This window comes from Prenolepis imparis, unplaced genomic scaffold (assembly GCF_030444845.1).
Source record: "Prenolepis imparis isolate NDT839.2.m4 unplaced genomic scaffold, iyPreImpa1.0 SCAF_7, whole genome shotgun sequence".
NCBI lineage: Eukaryota > Metazoa > Arthropoda > Insecta > Hymenoptera > Formicidae > Prenolepis > Prenolepis imparis.
Window position 1 is genome coordinate 5,715,701 of NW_028141165.1, and position 23,606 is coordinate 5,739,306.

Here is a 23,606-nt window from a genome sequence, read left to right on the forward strand (position 1 = left end):
GTAGAGCAAAAGTCGGTGGACTATGTCCAAATCTATAGATTACGGCTGGTCATATAAATCATGGGCCCGGGTTCGGTATAACGCGCGGGTTGAATGTTATCTCCCGCTTCCGGTTCGGCGCACCGCCGACATTTCGCTTCTGGCGCACCGCACCGGGAATATTCCACGTGTGTGGGGATAGTTTCGTTTTGTGCATAGCAGGAGAGAAGAGATCGCCACACGAAGCATATGCTGCCCGCTGTCCACTCCATTTACCTCGCTACGTCATCCGCCGATGATGCGAGACGGGAAGATAAGAGAGGATGCGGGGTAGAAAGAGAGGAAGGGGCGAAGCGTGTCCGAGGGAACATCCTTTGTATTATCCCGTTTCGATAGGAAAAGTGGAGCAGAGACAAATATCATTCCTAAGAGCGCATCTTAATTTATATGTTTCGTGTACAGTTCATATACTCGCAATGTAATATGCATATGTATATGTATATATAGGTGACCCACAACACGCAACTTTAATGTTAATGACAGGTTCTCTGACGAATTTAGAATTGATCTTATCTTATCGAGAAAATGTCGATGCAATAATTCGTTAAAAACGACTAAAAAGATCTTCTCGTTGTCTATATTTTAGAATAAAAATGAATATATTAGAGCATTATATCTTTTAGTTAATTTTAGACGGATTTCTGGTCAGAATTTAATTTGATAATTATATATAATATTTATATATAATATTGATATTTTTGTGTTATTTATATTGGTAAAAAAAAAAAATATATATATATATATATTGGCAAATTGTGATAAAGTAATTTAACAATCATTCAACATGATTTTTAAAAAATTGAATTTAAATTAATACAAGAATCTATTATTAAAATGCAAATAGAAAAGATACAAATAGAATGTTGTAATAAATGAATTTATTATAATCGATTTTAATTCTCTCATCTAATTTAGATTTATAATATTATGAATCTAATTTATAAGAAAATTGAAACACACATACAATAAACAATCAGATAATTAAAATTGTAGAAGATAGGAATTTGGGTGATAGCCGTTATCGCTTGATAATTTATCTTAGATTTATGCGATTATTCATCATTATTTTGCACACATTATCGTTTCGCGAAATCCCCAATTGATTAATAAAGTTCTCTGATATACGATCGCGTTTTATTACGCGACTCGATAAGACGGCGCGATTATGTAGCTCGATTATTTTAATCGCGAAAGGAAATTGCAGTAGATAAAAAAACGTCGATTTGAATTCACGATCTGGTTCTTGTTGGTTGAGCGAATAACTTGTGCGTCATAACGCGAATAATGAAAAGTTTCTCTGGGGGTCGCAAAAGTTAAACGCGATCCCCATCGAGACTCGATGGGGCGCCCTCAGGAAATCTAAACCGGTAACAAGATGGCTGCTCGGAAACGGAAACCGGAAGCTTGTCACTCAAGCTACGCTGGCTTCCGGCGTGTCCCGAAAAAAGGGAAACGATTCTGAAACGGTCCAGAAGAAAGAAGGAGAGAGATAGCAAAAGAGCGGATTGTTTCGAGTGTATTGTTTCGTTATACTCTCTATTATAGATATAAAGGAAGAATGCTACGATATCGTTAAAATATATTTGAATCTTCTGTTATGTGTCATTCATGCCACATTGATAATATATACAGAATAGCATAACGAGAAAGATGTATATATTATTAAAAATGTTGCAATAGAGAATTTTTATAAGATGTTACTAATATTAAAACAAAAACTGAATTAATATATTTTAAAAACATTCCGCTTTCGTTTAAAAAGAGATTTGATTTGTTTTTCTCTTAATTTTAATTAAAAATGAAAAAGAAAGGAAGACTTGAAATTTTTGGATTAAGATTAATAAGAAGCATTTGCTTTTCTTAAGATCCATATTTATTAAATACGCTTTTGATATATTAGTTCACTATACGTATCATACACAATGTACATATATACAGCTTATATATTTAATTAATTAAAGACGAAACACTGTGCAATATATTCTTGCGATTGCTCACAGTATCACGATCTCGCATTCTATTCTTCGCTTTTATTATGACATCGAATATCATAATAATTATATGCAACATTATCAGCATAGTACGTCGACGTACCGTCAAGTATTATTGATGTACTATTTTAAAGATAAAGAATTTAAATTTAAGATAACAATTTAAAAAGTTTGTGTTAATATCAACGAAATTATTTCGTTCTCGTAGCAAGTTTCTCATCCTATCTAATTAACTCTCTCCAAGTACGTACATATAGAAGGTAATCATTAAGAAAACTGTATTTAATTCTGATCATAATATTCAATTTTACTCTACGAAGATGATATACGTACTTGTTAAATGTACTTATATCCTTTAAACTGGCCACTTGTTTCCTCTTTCGCGCGAATCTATCGCGAGAAATGAAAATGTCGCACCAGACAATCGAGCAATATAGAACCACAATCGCGCGTTAGCTACTTGTATATTAATAATATATCTTGCGAGATATAGAATTCTACTTTGAGAATCTATTAAACACACCATATATCGTGAATCTTCCAAGAACGCGAGAAAAATACATGCGGAATTGTGTATTAGCCGTGAAATAATCGATTGAGAACTGACTTACTCACTTGATTTCGAGATTTTAACTTTGTCTATTTTATATTTTAGAAGAAAAGTTATACGTCTGATTAACATTGTGTCTTGATTTGCCTCAATTTTGAAATTATAAATTAATTTTTCGCAACTTTATGCGCTAATTTTTTAATCTCGAGATTTAATATTTTGCGACATCGTTCTATTTTGCAAATTTCAAGATTATTGATCCTTTGAAATTCTGCATGTCTCTTCTCTCTACACACACATACACATACATATACAATTGAATGACGAATTCAACTTCGAATTATTGGCAGTAATTTATTCTTGTGTGATGATCTATTATCGAAAAGTTTCGAAAAAGGATGTTAAAAATGTGCGAATTTAATTATGCGATAGTTAGACGACATTGTGCATTTTTCGGGATTAAATCGAAACTCTTTGCATTTACGATATTCTTTTCTACGACACACGCTCTAAGGACTAAATTCGAACTCTACGTGAATCACCGAGATATTGTGTAACAAGTTTGTACAAATACCTTATCTGGTAAGAACCCGACATCGATATCGTTTAATGAGAAACTCTTTTTCTATACACGTTTTCTTTTATATCTATAATTAAATTACTTATTCACGTCAAGCTCTAGTTTATACGCGAAATCAGCTCGTACGCAAAAGCGATCTTTGGTTTCCGACGATATTCGCATTGTCTTTAATTTTTTTATGAATATCAACACTAACGGCAAGAACTTTCAATTGCAACACACTGGACTTTACTTTTATTTTTATTCCAGAAACTGAAGAATCGCGAGCTCGTAATTTTTTTAATTATCTAGTTTTCGTAAAACTACTTTTTTTGCTTAATCATTAGTGATCTTTCGCACTTACTTGCATTTTGATTATCCAGGTTTTATCATTCCTCAAATTGTCGATATCGACATTTCGTTTTCTAAGCAAATATTCGTTTATACGCAATAATGTGTTCTACGTAAATAATTTTATGAAGTAATATATCGCGTAATATTTGCTTGTCTTCTGAAATATTAAGATTCGATTGCGACGTTTCTTCAGAATATTCATCGCACATCATAAATTTATCTTCATGTCTCATATTCACTCTCGTCTATATCTTTAAATGTTCGTTAATTTTCGAGATTACCCGTCTCATTTGCTAAAGTGTCCGTGCACATTTTTCATCGCACACAGCGAAAATAAACGTCGACTTAAACGAATATTTATTGCTGTTGTAAAACAGCAATTTTCCGCATCAGTTTCGACAATAACATTCCTTTTAAAAAGGTTGATCGTTTTAAATCCTTTCATTTTTCTAACAAGTCAAATGTCATTGAACATATGTGTTTTTTGAAATGTAGAAAACGTCATGCTTCTAATTCGAAGTATTATACTTCCTGAAGTTCTATAGTCTGGAAATACACGTGAGACAGTTAAATTTATTTAGTTGTCAGCTGGTCACGCTTTTTACAATTTCGCAAGTAGATTTAATTTTTTATCTCGTCATTGCTATGTGTCACTTTAATTTCATGACGTATCTGAATTGCATCAGGAGAATCCGAGGAGATATGCACAAATTTTTCACTAGAAATCGGAAAATGATAGAGTTAAAAGAATTTAAAATTCTTTCTCTATCAATCTTCTTATTTTCAATTAGTTGATGTTTATTTTCAATTCATAGCTCTTTGTATCTCTTTATTGTTGGTTCAACTCCTTTGTTTTTCCGAATAAATTTTCGTCAAAATCCACAGTTAATCTATAATCTATAATAAATTAAAACACAATTATGATGTATGTCATCATGAATTTTCATGCATTTTTCGCGCTCAGCATCGTCTCAATTCTTTCCATCACCGGTAATTTTTCTCACATCCGTTCCTCGATTATAGTCACATCTTTTTATCACAGTAGCGTCTTTCATCGTCGATGATTCGCGCAATGATCATTCACGGCGCGGACCATTTCTCTCTTCTCCAATTAGTCCAATTAGGGTTCTTCTTTACCACCAATATTTCTGCATGTATGGCGCCATAGGGACCTGGCCGCTTCCGGGATACGTCGGTTCCATCAGCTTGGATTGACAGGGCTTACCGTCTCTCACCAGGACTGGGACGGCGACCCGTCTAGGCGAGCATCCGCTGCCGCCGGCCTCGACGCGCTCGCTCGCCGCTCTCTTCGTCTTGTACCTGTGATTCTGGAACCAGATCTTCACTTGGGTAGGCGTTAGACGAATGATGGAGGCCAGGTGCTCGCGCTCGGGCGCACTTAGGTAACGCTGTTGACGGAAACGTCGCTCGAGCTCGTAGGTCTGCGCCTTGGAGAACAGGACGCGTCGCTTCCGCTTCTTGTGCTCGGTCTCGTGGGGCTGCGCCGTCTCGTTGCCGGTCTGCTGCTCGTCCTCGAAGTCCTGCGATTCCTCGTCCTTGGACGACTCGTGACTGTTCTCCTGCTGCGACGGGAACGACATGTCCGAGATCGCCGGGCTCGTCGAGTCCGGTTGTTGGAGAACTGAATACAAGAAATATTATCGCGATGTTAATTTTTGTTTCGAAAGAGGGATGATTTTCTGTAGAGGAATTCCGGCGTAGACATCGACTAGGTGTTCGTACTTTTATTAAATATTTTATTTAATATTTTATTTAATATTAATTGGCAAATTGAATTTTTTTATACGTGACATTGGTGTGTGATTCGGGTTCGTTAGGGTAGCTATGGGGACTATCGTAGAAATAAACATGTTAAATGACGTAATGGAAGTATAGTGTTTAGTGAACGACCGACTCTCTCAATTACGTGATTGATGATAACCAACTGCAGCTGCATTTCGATTCAGCCGGCGCCGTTGATTGCTCTTAGCGTTGATTACAGGCAGATGCACGCCTGCATTGATTTTTTAATCAGTTCTTCTAATCAGAGTACTGATGAATTGTATCGTTAAGTCTCATGATACACTATATATGTGTACTTAATTAAACTTTATTTTCTCCAGATATACGTACAAAAAAATTCTAATTCTCTCGCGATATTCCAAGATCTCTGAAATTCATTTTCTCACAACACTAAACTATGAGAATTTCTTTAATTGATTATAAGAATAGAAACGATCGAATATGAATATTGTTGTTATAATTTGTAAATTAATCGCTTGCAATATTTAATGGTAATTAGAGATTTTTAAACAACGATCAGAATGAAATAATAATAAAATAAATATATAATTTTATAAATATATAATTTTGCTGACGCGATAATTATACTACAATAGTAATAACTTGATTTGTCTGATAGCGAAGTGGTAAATGTTACGAACCGGCCCGGGATATCGGCTAATTTAATGTACAACGTCGGGATACTGGCTTTGCCGTGATACAATATGCTTTTGTGAGCGATCCCCGGGGACCCGCTCAAGGAGGGTGTGAACCAATATAAAGCCTATTTGATACCCCTGCTTCGGACCCCATGGGATCAACCATATCATTTTCATGGGAGATTAGGCCGTACTCGCAGTCGTATGTCTGTGATTTCAATTAGACACTCGCCGCCAACTAATGTTTCCGAAGGAAGCTACGCGATAGCGATGGGATTATCTCGCGTTCTTACAATATGAATTTCGAGTCAATTCTTGAACTTCGCATAAATCCAAAATATATATGTATATCAACATCATTATTTTAATTTAAACTCGTTTATTTAAATCGCAGTTAAATTTTTTAAATAATTTTTATAATAATTTTTATAAAAATTACTAGGATTATATATAAATATATTTCTTTATATGAAAATAAAATCAAAGTAGGCGTGGCGATAAGAATTTTTATATCTTGTTTGATATTGCAGTGTGTTATATCATCTACCTAGTAGTTTCTATTATGTATTATTCTTGCTCCCCCAAGTATATATGTCACACTTGCATAATTTTCTAAAGTCATTCAGACCATATTTAAATCTGATCAGAATTTTCAGAAATCTACTTCAGAAAGAGAGAATTATACTACGTAATACGCTATCCAGTGAACAATATAAACGTTCGGTGTAAAAGAGATCCACTCAATCGTGCGTGTCCCCTCTTTATCTGCTACAGGACGACCGCGATTATTCGCAGGCGACGCGTTTCTCATGTCGGTTCGACACGTCGCCCGGATTTTTCGCTCGTGCGAACCGTGACCGCGCGAGAGGAAAATAAAAAGGAGCGGGATAGGTCGGCGACGAATTTTTTGGGCGTGACGATTCTGATTTAACGAGGGCCGGGGCCCGGGGGGCCCCCGCCGCTCGCGCATCTGTCCCCGGTACGACATCTGTCCTCATTCGCGGACCAATCGCCGTGCGGTACCCACGAGAACCTTTTACAGGACCATTAGATCCTGCTTAGCCCTCGCGGACCAATTGTAGGGTGTTAAATAAATAAGGGTTTCCATCTCGCGCCCTTCCGCCCGCAAAAGCGCGCGCGCTTGTATGTGTGCGCGCCCTTTCTATTAACATGAAGAAAGGGGGCGAGAAATCTTGCACCTCGAACGATGGAGAATACAGCGACCGAATTCGACCGAGGTCCATTCTTTAGGGTACACAAGTGACGTCTTGTCAAATGGAAAATTTTATTATTCGTATTTTTTTTTTAAGTTAATTATTTCTCGATATATAATCATGTAAATGCGCGCGAGTTAAATGCGTTCTCTAAATTATATAGTTAATTTTTATTATTGCGTGCCCCTCTCTCCCCGATTTCTAGACAATTAAATAAGGAGTAATATATTCGTGCTCACCATTCATCTCTTCCACTAAGGGTTGAGATAACGTTGCCGGTAGTACTGGTCCAGCTGGCCAACCTAATAATCCCGGCGGGGGTGGTGGCAACGTACCCCTGCTCAGATTAGCGTGCATAGGTTGTAGCATGGCGGTCGTGTGTTCTAAAAATTGTTGGTAAGCTAACGGCACGTCGCTGGCTGTTGGCAGAACCGTCGTGGTACCTGGAACATAAAAATCCAAGAAAATTTATTAGTTTTCTTTTAATAGCTGAAACATTACGGCAAAAGAAAATAAGAAATTTTACATTTTTTTCCCCGACTTTTAAACTTATCCCTTTAATATATCGTCTTTCCTTCTTTTTATTACGAAATATGTATTAACATCAGATTAAAATCGGATTAAATTTTTAAGATAACAGATCTGTATTACATTATTTTAATATTTATCTAATGCAGCAATTGTTAAATTAATTAGGAATGTAATTAATGAGATGTCAGATATATATTTTTTAATTATGTTAATATAACTATTTTTATAATAACTTTCCGTACCTTGCACTTCTGTTTCTTCTTGCGACGGCTTGGCATCGTTTAGCTCCAAAATGTCGCTAATAGCGAAACCGGATGTCCTAGCTGGCATTTTCATACTTTCTAGCAGCCTGCAACAAAAGATTATTTGCTTATTATAATTTGAAACAAATATTAGAGAGACGATACCAATAAAAGTATTATAACATTATAAATAGAGAGAATGTGATTCTTAATTATATGTCAGTACTTAAGGGGTGAGTTTAGAGTCCAAAACGAAAAAGAAATGTTATGTGAAGATAAATCGTGTGTTCGAAATATATTCAGATATTAATAATATATCATAGGTATCAAAAAATCACAATTCGGCATAATATTATAAGCTTATTGGGGGGGGGGGGGGGATCCGCGAGATACTTGAATATAATTTATCATATTGTTTAAAAAACTAAAAGTCAGGAATTACATGTGAAGATGCTTATTATTTTTATACGATTATGCTCTTATAATATTTTTACACTTTATATTAAATTAGCACAGGTTTGTTTTCTAATAAAACGAACATGTGTATATATACGGTACGGTCGTAGATCGTCTCAGGATTTTGGATAAATATCCGCGAGCGGATTTTGCGAGACGGGAAGTCGGATACAAAGGTACTTTTCGACGGTCAAAAATCCAATTTTTGAAGGAGTCTCACCCTGAAAGTCTCTTGACCGTCAAGAAGCTATCGGCTCTTTTAGGACCCGATTAAAGAGAGAGAAAGACCTCTTCTCGAGGGTATATAATACCTGCCTCTGCCATGTGTTTATTCGTAAGCAACCTGTCTGCGGATTTGCGGGTAGGAATGAATTTTTGGGTCCGTTTATAAGTTGTGCGAGCTATTATTATGGCACGTACGAGCTACGTTTCTTAAATGTTTCCGGAGCGCGGGTGTTCCTGAATAAGCTTTCTTTTTATCTATACAAACTGCCATCTGAGAAAACTTCTACGAGAAGTTTTGCGACGAGTTAAAATATAGTTATTAAAAGATAGTTTTTAGTTATAGAGGTGGAAAAGTTTCGACGAATATTGATCATAATAATTTCTAGTTATTCTAGTTATTTATAATTGTATATCTTACAGATGAATATATTCTTCTTTGTTCGCACACACACATATCTATATATGTATTAAATACAATTTATTTTATCGGATTCATATAATCTTGTGTGACTTGATCGTGAAAATCAGATTAATATACTAGAGCAGAATCATTTCTTTGCGAGAAGCTGATAATTATTCGAAAGTACCAGCGTTGAAATCGCCCGCGATTTCAACCTCTTCTAATTACGGCGATTCTTACGTGTTCTTAATTAACGTAAAAGAATTATTATAAAGATAGCACGATCGTACCTTTCGTCATTTTTAATTAATTGTGTAAATGCATAACATATAATTTAGAAAAATACTGTAATATATTTTTTAAAATATGTAAATTAAAAAAAAATTTGAAATAACAATTTTAAAATATCCATATTAATAGAGTTATAAAATATTTCTATTAAAGATAAAAAATATTTAAAAGAAGTAATATATTTTTAAGTTTCTTTTATGGCTACATAAATATATGTAGCGCAACAAAATTTCATATAAACATATGGAATGTCTAGTGGTGATTTCTCTGCATCGCATGCAATTTTTAATTAAACGATGCGTGTTTCAATGGGTCAATTAATATATAATTTTGCATGAGAGATATATCTTGATAAAAATCACAAATTCGATGGTCATCAAAATTAATCAAAGTAAAGATTATCGACTAATACGATTATTCTTCGATTTATTTGTCAAGCATATTTTGCGTTTATTATTATATAATTTAATAATCGTAATGTGTGATGTGTTTTTACATTGCCCTTCCCTCAATTATATGTGTGTGTGTGTACATATAGAAAAAAATATTTAGTAATTATAATTTAATATTTGTAGTATATATGTTACGTATCTAATTCTTATTTTTCTAAAGTAAATTATTTGCAAGAAAAAGTAAAAAAAATTAAGATTGTTTTGTAATCGCCAAAGGGAGTTACTGAATTCCATTAACATTATTTACCTAGTATTCAATGCGAGCTGGCTGTACCACACGTGATTTAAAAGACTGGCCGGATACGGTAGCAGCGGCCAGTGCAAAATCTTATTCTTGTCCACCATTTTGATTTCGAGAAGTTGTTATTGGTGTCAGTACATGTTACATCTTTCACCGACGGCACATTTCCAGATGTTTAAAAGTCTCTTCGAATCACGGACCCGATTTCCATTTAAAATTCTTGTTCTCTTCCTTTTCTTTTCTCTCTTTGATTTTCCAATAATATTTAAAATTGAAATTAATTTCCCCAATCTTGATAATTTAAAAGACTTTTTCTTCTTTATTTTATTTCTTTATTTATTTCTTTTTCTTCTTCACTTAACGCGCACTTAATGCGTACGAGAGCAAGTGAGATTTTTGTCTCCTTTTTATCTCTTTTGCTTAGAAAAAAGAGATAAAAATTTATTTATTTTTACTCTCCCTCTAACGGAAAATTAACAATATATTAAATTAATTTATATAATATGTTTCTTTTTTTTTTTTTGTATTTTATTGAAGTAACTTTCTTCGAAACTTTTCTTATTTCTCTAATCTTTTTGTGATTGCAATTGCCCATATTTTTGCTTTTCCATTTCTTTTGCTCACTCTTTTTCCGTCATGAAATTATCGTAGTTTTCACTTTTAGTATTAACAATTGTGTCTTTTCACGAATCTCGTAGGAAAAGTCCTTATGCCAACACAAACACGATAATAACCAGTCCAACAAGTAATCCAATCTCCACTCACTGATTTTTTGTACCGCACTCGCGACTGTCAGTCATTACTGATTCCGTCCGAAGGACCCGTAAAGCAGGCCATAATTCCTTTTTGGAACTACTAAAGGACACTCCTTGTAATTTTTAAGTGTCCTCGACGAACACTTGACGACTAGTGTTCGTTCCTAGGTCTCCCGTCAAGCACCCTCGAAGCGTAGGGCGGATTCTACATTGGGGCGGGATTTCACGTTTCATCCCCTCCCGTTTGCTAGCTTTTCCCACCCTGCTATCCGGCGGTAACTTACGGAAAGTTTCCGGCGGGAGAAGCTCGCAGGGTAGAAGAACGTTGCTGTTTCGTTTCTCATTTAATTTATCATCTCTTCAAAAGCTCCGTCTGTTCAAAAAATAAATGCAGTGCTGATGATAATGTAATATTCTGATGAAAGTTCAGTGCTTTTATCTTATTCGAGCCGCAAGTAGTTCATTTAATTGGCTGAATTGATAACTTGTTGTAATTTACCGATACGAGCTCTGTCTTTCTTTTATGCACGTGCTGTAAAATACAGTATAGTAATCAAAGAATATTTCCAGTATTCGTCTCGCTTTAGTTAAGGGGTTGATCTTCGTAATAGAGTACTAGGGGTAGATCTTTATTTTTCGAAATTAGTCGAATGAATATTTTATAAATTTAGCAATAAATAAAAATAAAATACAAATATGAAGTAATTCTCGATTCGTTTTTCTAAAATAAATTAACAATAATATAGGACAATACGAATCATCCAATACTATATCATAATTCAGGGTGTAATTTTAGCAAGTAATTCGCTAATTAATACGGTTTCTCAGGACATTTATATTTTTTATTAATAGCTACTCGTCTAACTAGACACTTGGTTTAATTGTGCTTTTATGTATATGTATAAAAATAAGAATTACATATGTAAAAACAAGTCTTTTTGTTTCCTCCGTCGTATCAAATCCGATGAAATTCCTTGCCACTCCGAGCGATTCTCGTAATATTACGGGGGTAAGTTACCGAGGGGTGGTTCCACCAGCCAGCCAATAGGATGGTCGCGTGTCGGGGAACGTCGCCCAGCGGCCCGGGGGTTGATTTCAATCCAGCCCTACGAGCGAGCCAATCGGCGAGCTTCATCGATCAGGGGGCTTTTTACACCGAGAGCATACTTTACGTCGAGTGTTAATGTGAAAGAGCATTAGCGGTGCTTTTACTGTGTCATTTCGATTTTTCACTCGTTTCCCCTACGTCTCTCCTCTTTTCCTGCCACCGCCCTGTTTTCTCTCTTTCCCCCCTCTCTCTCTCTCTCGCTCTTTCTTTCTCTCTTTCTCGCTTTGTGATACTCAGATCGTTGCCTATTGATACGCAAAACTGGGTTAGAAGCGTGGTGGTCGCGACTTACGACCGAGTGTTACACAAACGCAAACGAGATACGTATGATCGACCAGCTCGACTGTCCTCTTTTAGGAACTTGTTTGTTCGATCAAAAAATCAAAGGGTGCGAAATGGAAGTTTAATTGAAAGATAGCATATATGTCTAACTTTATGAAAACCGATATTCCAGCAAAAAGCAAATTATGATTCATACCTTCGCAATTGTAGACATCATTAATTTATTAATTTAACAGTATAATGATATTAAATGAAGTCTTTCATGAATCTTCTTTTAGAGATTGATTACTTAGGCAAACGCCAAAAGTTACAGGTACTCACGAAATTGATCAAATATTTTAGAAACTTTATAAAAGTTTCTGATATGAAAAGGAAGAAAAAGAAGAGAAAGAAAAAGAGTAACATGTAAAAAAGATTTTTATAGCATGTATATTTTTTTACAAGACTACAAATTATAAAATAATATGACATAATTTAAAAAATGCTTTCGAAATACTTGATTTTAATTTCACGATTATATGGAGCAAGTATAAGAAAAATATATCACTTTTTGATTTAAAAGAAAATTCTTAAAAATAAATTATCTTACTTCGTGTCTTGTATATCAACTTAATCTCTTTCTGAAGTTGCTTTAAAAGTGTCCAAATAAAAACCCCAGAAGACGCGAGATCGAATTGAAATTGTCAATCTAAAGTTATAATCGTGGAAGCGAGCGGATAAAGTGAGAAATCAAGTTTCTACGACAGTTAAATAAATCCGAGCTCCGGCATAATTTAGGCAGAAAACGTGTGACGGCTAATTTTATAGCGAGGCATTTATTACGCGCACATTCCGTGACGATCTTTTTTTTTTCCTCCGATAATCGCGACGCTGGCGCGCGAGAAAAAAAGACACGTCATCGGCGACAAGGCTGGCCTGATTTCTTTTTTATACCACCTACTTATTATTCACGGACACGCATTTGTTACATCGGTTAACGATAGATAAAAGTCCCTGTCGTTTCGCGCGGTTATCATTCGGCGCGCAACACGCGTATCGTTATCCGTCGCAATTATGCGCAAGAATAATAATTCCGCGGACTCCGATGTGCGATTCGATCGAATCAAATTCGTTTCGCGACCTTCTTTCGCGACGTTTCGATCGCAGATAAAATATTATCGTCGTAATACGCCCAAGCCGTATTATACATTAGGATCGCATGGTATTATTGATTGCTGAACGTAGAGGATATCAAGATATTGTCAGGAATTATCGTATACAGGATATTTTATAAAATTTTGTGTAGAAAAAATTAAGAGATACATTTTATATGAAAATGATTAGTTTTCGAAGATATTAAAAGCTTTGGAAATTTTTTAATTAAGCAAATAAATTTTATTTTTATATTTTTACTCTCGTCTCTTTACAAAGATGGATTTTTACTTATTGTCTTTTAATTACAAACTTTACATGTCTCTGAAAATTTTTTTAATTTTGCAAACTGCTTACAAAAATTAGCGTTAGAATTTATTGAATTATAATAATCTCAAAATGATTAAAGTTTTGGTTGACGGGGGGGTGATTTTTAATGCGCCGAAGTGTGATCGTTTTTACAAGAAATATACATACTATATATTATAATATTATTATAATATTATAATAAAATTGAAGAAAATATGTACAAAGATAATAAGAATAAAAGTATGTCTGGTGTAAACATTATTTTAAAGTCCGCATTTTTCGAAAGGAAACCTTAATTTATCCTGAATATTCTTCCGTTTCGTTTAATTTAAGAAAATATTTGGGTGTCCCGTTTTAAGCGGAAGACCACACTTTTGATCTCGAGCGAGTCGACGCTCCGAAATTGATGATTCGTCGGATACGATCGTGTCGTTGAATGAAGGGTCGCAGGTTGTATCCAATCGCGAAGAGAGATGCGCACCTGAATGCGGACCACTCACAATAAATACACGCGCGTACCGACAGTAGCACGGTGGAAAATGGGGTATTCGAAAAGCGCGATTCAGAAGCGAGGAACAGGTAAGAGGCAGGAGCGACACGATATAGAGCGAGTTTCCGGTTTATTATTCAGACCGGTCCTCGTACAATCGCTCCGCCGCACAGAAAGTCAAAATGTACGGAAGAGGGTGGACTCGTTGTTCCTGATTTTTTTTTCCCATGGCCGCATCTCTAGACCGTCGGATTTATTTCTGGAAATAAAAAAACTATCGTCTATCGGAAACCGGCAAGACACCTGTATTTTTAGCGGTCAAGTCGCTAAGAGACACTCGGTTATTTTTATACCTGAATATTTTCATCGAGATGATTATATATTATAAATTATAATCTTTTGCGGTAATGATTTTGACGAAAGACGATCACACAAATCTTTTTTTACAAATAAATTTCTTAATATATGACGCATTAGAATAAGAAAAAATATAGTATTATGATCTCGATTTGTAAGTATTTCTAAGTAATTTGAGTATCAAAAATATCTTTAAGAATTTATTATTTTCAATAATTAACATTAGTGGGACATTCAATGCTTATCCAAGAAAAAAATAATGAGAAACTGTTTTTATATTATTTTTTGTTTTACTTAATTAAAGTCAGCATGTTATGCTTTTCGAAAAATGTGGATTATGATTTTATATTTGTCATGTTGAATGATTATATAATAGTTATTGTGGTAGAGAAATAGAAAATTATTTAAAAGGAGGAATTACAAGATTTTTTTTTTTAATTTGTAGAATGGAAGCCTGTCTTTTTTATACGTGAGATATTAAAATCAAATATGTCGAGATGGCAGTATAATTTTTATGTAACAATATCATGTGATCGATAATATTGTTATATAATTATCAATACAAAATTAGATATCAATGATATTACAAAATCTTATTGCTATTTGTTTCTTAAACTGAATCAGTGAAACTGATTCAAGCAGTGACAAGATTTTTATCGAAGATTAATGAGTATTTCATTAATCTTTAGTGAAGGTTACTCATACTTAACTATTACGTCTTATATTTCATTGATTATAGTGGTAAGATTTCATTGAAAAATCAGCCACTATCACTAATTGATTCTTCTCAATGAGAGATTTCACATTTGTAGTACTTATACTGAAATCATTTATCAGTGATAATACTGATTCCATTTAAAGGAGAGATCCCTAGTTTATTATAAAGATTTAGAATGACTCAGACCGCTCTCTCAAACAAGGTGCATTTTAGCTCTTCGCGGGGCTCGCATCATCTAACTCGGTTAGAATCGTGTTCAACACAAGAAAGAGATCCGAGAGACTTTTGTCGTTTTTCCGCAATTTCACCTCTCTCTCTTTCTTTCTCGTCCTTCCGCTCTTCGTTATGGGAGTTCCGAGCGTTGGCGGGAAAAAATGGAGGAGTCTCGAGCTCTTCGGGCAATCGAGCAACATTTGCCGAGCTCCCACGACTGTTTGGCGATAGCTGTGCCAACTTGTTTCGAGCACGCAACCCAATTTGTCTGCGTCTCATTGTTTTACTACCCCTCCGCACGGCCGCCGCGGTGCAGTCTCGTTGTTCTCTCTCCTCCGCTCCCGTCGCCGTCATGTGAAATCGGGGGTTGAGGGGATCGTGCCGCGAATTATTACAATCCTCCAATGATCGAGTGGGAATCTTCCTCAGCCTTCTACTTTAATAACATTTCTGTATGCATATGTCGCGCGCGAGCGTTACAATGGAAATCTAACTCAAGAAGTTATATAGAAACAATTCGATAGCAAAACTGCGATCAATACGTTTTAAAAATTAAAAAAAAGAATTATTTAGAAAAGAAATATGTATTATTTTAGAAATATATTTTATTTGTGCGTGTATATTCTTCTCTGATAATATGCAAACTATTTTGCAACTGTATATTTATATGTACAATATTGTACGTTATTAATTTTTTTATTATTTATAATATTGCTTTAGAGATTTAGAGAGTGTAAGGATAAATATCATATTTCTCTCACAACATAGAATTAGTGATTTCCAAAAGTAGTGGAAAAATCAGTTTGAAGATACAATAAAAGCTTTACCGAACTTTACAAATCTTTACAAATCTGACCAATGTAAAAGTAGTATTGTCTTCTTAATAAGAAAATCCTTGGATCTCTCTTTTTGTAATAACAAAACAGATTTATTTATCTTTCAAAAATTATTGCACGAGAAGAAGGTATGCTTAAAGAAGTGAAAGAAAGTAAGAGTAAACAATGTTCATTAAAACTAAAGAGCTGTCAGCTGTCAGATGTCGGTTATGAGATCATAACTAATATGCGAAATCTACTCTCATAAATTCTTTCTGTTATTGAAGTGAAAAATCTTTCTGTTAAGAAAACTGCCTGTCATTGATTAATTAAGACTATTAAAAGACAAAGAACTTTTGCTCATTTGGTCAATCAAACGATTCAAATGATTTATAACGTTCTGATCGGAGCACATCGTAGATTTTCTTGAAACAGAAAAATTTTCTCAAGAAAAAGAAACAATTTGTGTTTAATATTGAAGGACATAATAAAACATGATGTTTCTTCTATACAGATGAGTAATTTCACTATTCGCGCGACTTTTTGAATTTTACATATTACTGCGTAATATTATTTTTGTGTTGTTGCCAATAAAAAAATTAATTCGCCGTAAAATAACATTAGGTCTATCAATTTTTATGTCATTAATAATTGACCATTGTAATGCTGTGATGTTGCACTGTCATTTAATTGCCATTGCGATTAGGTGGCCAAAGCAAAGCTTTCTTCTTCTTCCATTTATCGCTCACTTCTTTTTTATCTTTCCTTATTTATTCGGAATATTACATACAACTGTTACTTTGAACGACTTACATTATTTTTAAAAGCAGAGGCGGAAATGCGTAGCGGAAAAGCAAATCCGACAAGATCAGCGAAAAATGATCGGATTAATTCGACTTCAAAGAGGGGGCAAGATACCCTCTTCAAATCTCGGATTAACTCGACGGTCGCTCTGCGTTCGTCTGTTTATGTTAAACATTATAACGACCGCATTTTAAATTTAGTATATAAATTGATAATTTGATGAAGAGCAGGTCACTAGAAAATTTACTATTCAAATCCATCTTATTGGCTCTTAAGAAATTTGCGCCGCAGGAGGTATAACTCAATTTGAATAATAGTGGTATTCTATAGTTATCGAAAGGAATTTTGACAGCTCGAACTCTCTTTGCAATTAAAAACTTTTATTTAAATATCTAATCATAGTAATTATTGAATAAATAGATAAAGTATATTCTCTATCAATGTTTGCAATTATAGAAAATACTTTGACATATACATATAGTGCGTCAGATTTAATATAATATATAATTATATAATTCAATTTACACATCTATACATATACATTATTTAACGGATATAAAAGAATTCTGGAACATTTAATAATAATTTTACGAAAAAACATGAAACGATATTCGAAACATGAAACATAAAAGTATTGAAAATATGAAGTATGAAACATGTTTCTTTTTACGACATATACTTAACTCAATATTTCTGCTTTTTTGAAACTCGAACCGCCAAAGTAAAGAGAAAAATGTAAGGTCAAATAAAGCCAAATTTTCTTCGTAGAAACACTCAGTCAACCAGAGTGGCCACTTGAGATTTTGTATACATTTGGGATTCTATTGACCGGAAACGGAAAACGTGACACAATGAATAGACACTTGTCTATTTTATTGTATATCTCGCCATTATTATCGTAATTTCGGTACCTGAAATTCAGAAACACCTGAGGATTGATCTTTATTTACTGAACTGAGATACGTGCCGATTTCTTTTTCTCAGGATTTTCCATGACCCTAACCATGAATTTTTTTAAGACGTCGTATTCACAAACGTAGAGGATCTTTTATGAGTGTGTGTAAAAGTTGAGAATTTTTCACGTCAATGCTCGCGCACCATTTGATCTTAGAGATAATAACGAAGGACATTCATTCTCTCTCTTACTTTTTTTTTCTCTGAAGTGCTTTTGAGTGTCAGTTTTGGAGTGGGTGTTAAACGAGGACTATAAAATTCATTAGTTAATCTACACGTCAAAACAGTTTAATAAAAATATTTTTTCTGGAATCTTTTGAATGCAGATTTTCTTGTGTAATATGCGTGGATTTTTTCTTTATGAATGTTTCTAAAGAATTTGTTCTTATTGAAATCTCTAGAAAAGCTTCATTATGAAATGAGGCGATATTTTAAGTTGAAAAGCTAGCACAGATATTACACATGCAAATAATCTTTAAAAATATAATTATTATATAAAAAAATTGATTTATGATATTGTGCATTATTTGATTTTTTCTCGCGTTTTATACTTATCAATATCGTCTTTCACAGTGATATAATTTTTTATCTAACAAATAATAAGATAGATTAAAACATATTTTAATCTAATTATTAATCATTTTTACGTTAATCTATACAATTCTTTCTTTATTGCAACAGACATATATCTCAAAAAGAAAAAAAAACATAAAAATATTAACCCTGAAAAAAGCATTCTTTACTTTGTAACTTGTATTTTGTGTATATAATGTTATATACACTGACAAGAGAATTTTCTCTTAGAATTTACTGTGAAAATGATGGTAATCGTAGGACAATATGGTATGGAAAGAATTTTATGAGAATTTCTCTGATTAATATTTATCACAATAAAAATAATAATATCTATTACAATAAAATATAAAATATGTTTGATTAATTTTACTATGCAATTTAGTAATATTTAGTAAGTTTACGATTACCATGATTTTCAAGGTAAATTCTAAGAGAAATTTCTCTCTGTGTACTTATTAACATTTAATATAACAAAATCATGCTCTTTGACGGTACTGTCCGAAATAACTCTCTTCTCGAAACCATCTGGAAAAAAAAGTCAATGGAATTTGGCGGAGAACACAATCGAGCCTCACGTTCATTCATAAGTTCCTACAAAAAAAGGGCAACGGTATTTGCAGGAATATGAATGAACGTAGTACGCAGGGTAGTGGGGATTGGGCCTCATGGGCAACGGGTGGGCTAACCCAGGATACTCTTTTAACATCCTGATTCAAGAACCTCTCTCGTCGGAAAGAGATTTTTATTCCTTAAAGCGCGCTTCTACCTTTCTTCCACCTTCCGTTTAAATGATATTTTGTCAGACGTGATCTAGACTCAGTCAGCCACCGACGTCGTTTAAGATGTTATTTCAAGCATGGCAGGACAATTTTACGTTCCTTGCTTTTTGTCGGCATTCCATCGCGAAAGCAATCACAAAGTCACATTTTCGGAGCATTAAAAATAATCCCCAAAATTTTGAAATGCGTTCACATTAATTCAAGAATTCTAAGAATAATTTGCATCGAATATTTTACGATATTTTCGGAGATACGCGCTATTATATTAAATATTAAATATTTTTATAAAGTTACATCATTTTGAGAAATTCTTAGAATAGAAAATGGTAAATGTATGTCGTAGAAGATACATATGTTCTTTCAGAAATTTTTGTAAAGGTTCAAAGAAAATTTCATAATTAGTTCATAAATAGAAGGTATATGGAAGTTAATTTATTTGTTATTTAAATGTTGCAAACGTTGAATAATATATATTTAACAGCACGTATCTCCTTAAATATTTAGGACTTTGAAAATGCTCGGTACAAATTAGTGCTTTAGAATTCTTTGATTTATAACATTTATTTCAAGGTGATCCTAAGTATTATTTTTAATTGATTTATCTGCTTAATTTTTCGAAACCTTTCTTTAGTGAAAATGTCCAGTCACCATTGTCGAAACTTTCCAATTTTTGTTGTAATTTAGGAAGTTTTTATTCCATTCTTCTAACTTTCTTTTTTTCCATATCTGTTTTATGATTAATAATAAGCTATAAATATAGAAATTATATTGTAAGGTAGATTATTACAAAAATCTTCTTAATGTTGCATGATTCTTATGTATGATCTTTCGTATATTTAATTATAATTTTAAAAAATTAAGTACACGCAGCAATACGTCAATGGACAATGTAAAGAAAAAAATTAAGACGGCGATACGTGTTAAATTAAATAATCGTCCAATTCGACGACCTGCGATTTGGCAGGTGCAATGAACGGGGCAGCGGCAGAATCGTATCTCGTAGTGGAATACGATTAATCCGAAATTTACGATGGAAACCAACAGGTGTCGGCGCACCGCGTGCGCCACCCTTCACGCTTCTCTCGTGTGTGTCCCTCGGCGTGTAACAAGGCGTACCACTCTACGCCGAAGGATTCGCCTAACCGATATGCGTGACTGCTCTTAAATAGTCGCTTCCGGTTTCCGGTGCTATCTGCTTAATCAGATATGTTAATCGTTCGCATAAACGCGCGGGGAATCGGGCAATTTTCTTTCGAGATTAATGACTTTTTTTTCATACGAAAGATGAATTAAATCAGCATTCAGAAGTAACAGAACGATCCTATCTTTTTCTTCGATAAATTAAATAATTAATTATATATTTATTTTTAATTATAATTATATATGTATGTATATTACATTGTGTATGGTTATTTATTGATAATATTAAATTAATCATTGGAAGATTTTTTATTATATTTTTTATTTAAAGAGAGAAAAGTAATATTTGAGGTATTTAATTTTAAGATTAACTGATCTTAAAATAATAAAATTTTATTTTCTCTTTGACCAATTAAAAAATTAATTAATTATATGTATATTACATTGTATGATTATTTATCGATAATATTAAATTAATAATCGGAAGGTTTTTTTATTTAAAGAGAGAAAAATAATATTTGAGATAATTATTTTAAAATTAATTATGATCTTAAAATAATAATCAATGCTAAAAGTCGCCACCTGAGTTTTATTTGAGGATATAAAAGATAAAAAATAGCCAATCTTTCGCCATAATTGTGATTTTTTCCTACGAAACATCGTTTTTCATTTTTATTGAACTTTTTACCTGTATTCCTCCTCGTTGCTGACGTTGTAATCCGGCGGTATCAGATGCCAGGAAGCGTCGTAACAATCGTCATATCCGGTTGCCATTTTTCTCACCTTCTTCTTCTTCTTCTTCTTCTTCTTATCGTTCTGAATGTATCGACTACCGTGTCCGGTAGAAAAAGGTTGAGAAATATCTCCCAGAGATAAAAAAAGGCAGACGCATCAGGAAAATAATTCTTCGTATTGTCTCAACGCGTATCTTTTTTTTCGGATAGGAGAGACCAGCGTGATTTCATACTCGCGTTTCTCGAAAGTCCGAAGTTTGTATTTCGTGCCGGAGTATCATCGCGTATCCACCTGGAGCGACAACTTTGCACGACGCAAACTTTGCATCCCGACGAGGCAGAATGCGAGAAAGAGGAGACGAATGCAACGCGATGCGATTAAATCACATATGTTGCAGTTCTTTCGAAAAGTCAATATTTACAATATTTTTTCAAAAATATATCGCTCTCGATTTTATCGAGTAATAAAGCGATTGCCACTAAATACGGAAGACATTAAAAAATAATTTCTCGATAGTGAAGTTCAAAAGTTCTCACTTTCTTCCTAATGCGTTCATCCGGTGTGTGTTGGGAAAAACAACACATTTGACACTCGAATGTGGAATTTAATGATGATGATGATTAGCAGAGTAGAACGCCAGAGATTATTCTCGTTCAACTCGTGATAGCCGTACGTTTTACTGTGAGCTAGGTGGCAATATATCGATTACCTATATATTGTATCAAAAATATGGCTACCTGATAGGAGCGCAGGCAACGTTATCTGCGTGATAACACCCTACATAGATTAGTTTGACTACCACAAATCGGGGAGGGCCGAAATAGCCGTCTTCTCGATCTGTCGAAAAAAAGACGAATATGCATCTGTATATAATCGTTTATCTCCTTGCATTTATATATTTAAATAAGTTCCGCAAACATCGATACTCCCTTCTTATCGATATTTATTTCATTCGGCTGTAATCTTATGATGAATATGAATTGAAAAATGCACATTTTGCTCCTCAAAATATGTGTGATTATCTTATAATTATATAATATTAAAATTAAAACAAGATTTTTTTATATAATATAGTATATACACCTTATTTTAAACGATGGCCTTTTAATAACAGATTGTTTAGTCTAAATATGGAGCAGATTTTGAAAAAGTCGAGGGATGTTATCTTTTATTGTAACTTTTCGCATTGTATTTCTTTAATTAAATCTTAAATTAAAATTTACTAAAAAAAGTCAAAATTCCCTAAATTGGCTAAAGAATTATTATTTAAAGAGCATTCGGTGATTTTGTATATTACACACAAACGTAAAATATACATCTTTCTCAAATGTATTGCACGTCTATGTAACACACGAGTTGCACTTGATTAGAAGACGAGAAATCTTTATCTGCCATTTGCTAATCACGCACACAGTAATATGCGAAGAAAAAGAAGAAAATTATAAATTGTCGTATCTATATCATGTGCGAAATGATTTCAAGATAAGATCGAGAGATAATAAATTGCCACGCTGGGATTTTCTACCTGGAGGCTAAGCTGACGCAGCGTAACTTCAACAAATACGAGCATATTTTTATCATCACATTATCGATATTATTTCACGTAATTATATTGTTTTATTTTATGATTATTGTGCACACTTCAGTTTCAATGGTCGATCAATTCCGGTATTAGTATTTACACGGTATGCACAGATAAGATTATAATATCGACGTGAAAAACTATAGGATGAAGAAGAAAAAATTTCAGATAACAATATACCGTGGATTGTCCAAATTGCAAATGAGAGTGGCAGCAACCGTAGAGAGATAATCGGCCAATTGTTGTTGCTACTCGACTGTCAGTTGTACCTCACAATTTGTTAATGACAAGAGACCCTCGAGGTGAAGTATCCGCGGCTTAACCGACAAGTGCTATACCGAACGGAGCCTGCTACGAGTGCACTTGATAAAGCAACAACATTCCCCCTATCTGTATTTATTTATGCCACAATTTACATATACATAAACACACATAAACATCAGATTCAAATTGTTGCAAAAATGCAATTATCGCTGTGAAGAATGTCACTTGGTGAGGAAAAAAAAAAAGGAAAAAACTCGCGCTACCTTAAAAATTAATAATACTCGACGGCGAAAGAGAGAGAGTATTGTTTTGCGAGAGAAAGAGAGAGAGGGAGAATGATTTAATACGCGATGACGATGATGTGATTTTAAATGCGGGGTGTTTCTCTCATCGCATCGTCGCGTGGCGCAACCTCTTCGTTAAATTTCCAGAACGCGGTGACATGGTTTTATCTATCCATCCAGGCACATCTATGACATATGGGTCTAATCTCTGTTTATCGCGGTTAAAGCGATAAGGGCGAGTTGTTGCATGTCGCAAAAAAAAAGAAAAAAAAAGAAAAAAAAAGAAAAAAGAGGAAAAGAAAAAAATTAACACGCTCTCGGTAT

The 23,606-nt window shown here is 33.9% G+C and overlaps 1 protein-coding gene across 2 annotated transcripts; it reads right to left on the reverse strand.

Annotated features, from left to right (window-relative positions):
- Positions 1–1,900: 1,900 nt before the first annotated feature.
- On the reverse strand, positions 1,901–23,043 carry LOC145938888 (uncharacterized). Of its 2 annotated transcripts, XM_083042759.1 has the most exons (5): positions 22,915–23,043; positions 21,106–21,989; positions 7,922–8,028; positions 7,388–7,591; positions 1,901–5,135 (listed from the first exon to the last, which is right to left on the reverse strand). In XM_083042759.1, exons 2-5 carry the CDS (start codon positions 21,189–21,191, stop codon positions 4,627–4,629), a joined length of 906 nt encoding a protein of 301 aa, XP_082898885.1. In that variant the 5' UTR covers positions 21,192–21,989; positions 22,915–23,043; the 3' UTR covers positions 1,901–4,626. The 2 variants fall into 2 exon arrangements, with proteins under 2 accessions (XP_082898885.1, XP_082898884.1); XM_083042758.1 differs by lacking the exons at positions 21,106–21,989; positions 22,915–23,043 and adding an exon at positions 9,993–12,236.
- Between the last annotated feature and the right edge of the window lie 563 nt (positions 23,044–23,606).

Excerpts from the sequence above, each read along its gene's own strand:
- LOC145938888 (XM_083042758.1), bottom strand. The coding sequence starts at position 10,090 with ATGGTGGACAAGAATAAGATTTTGCACTGGCCGCTGCTACCGTATCCG. Across the intron at positions 8,029-9,992 it reads CAGCTCGCATTGAATACTAG|GCTGCTAGAAAGTATGAAAA; the intron begins GTAAATAATGTT and ends CTTTTGTTGCAG. Across the intron at positions 7,592-7,921 it reads AGAAGAAACAGAAGTGCAAG|GTACCACGACGGTTCTGCCA; the intron begins GTACGGAAAGTT and ends TTTATGTTCCAG.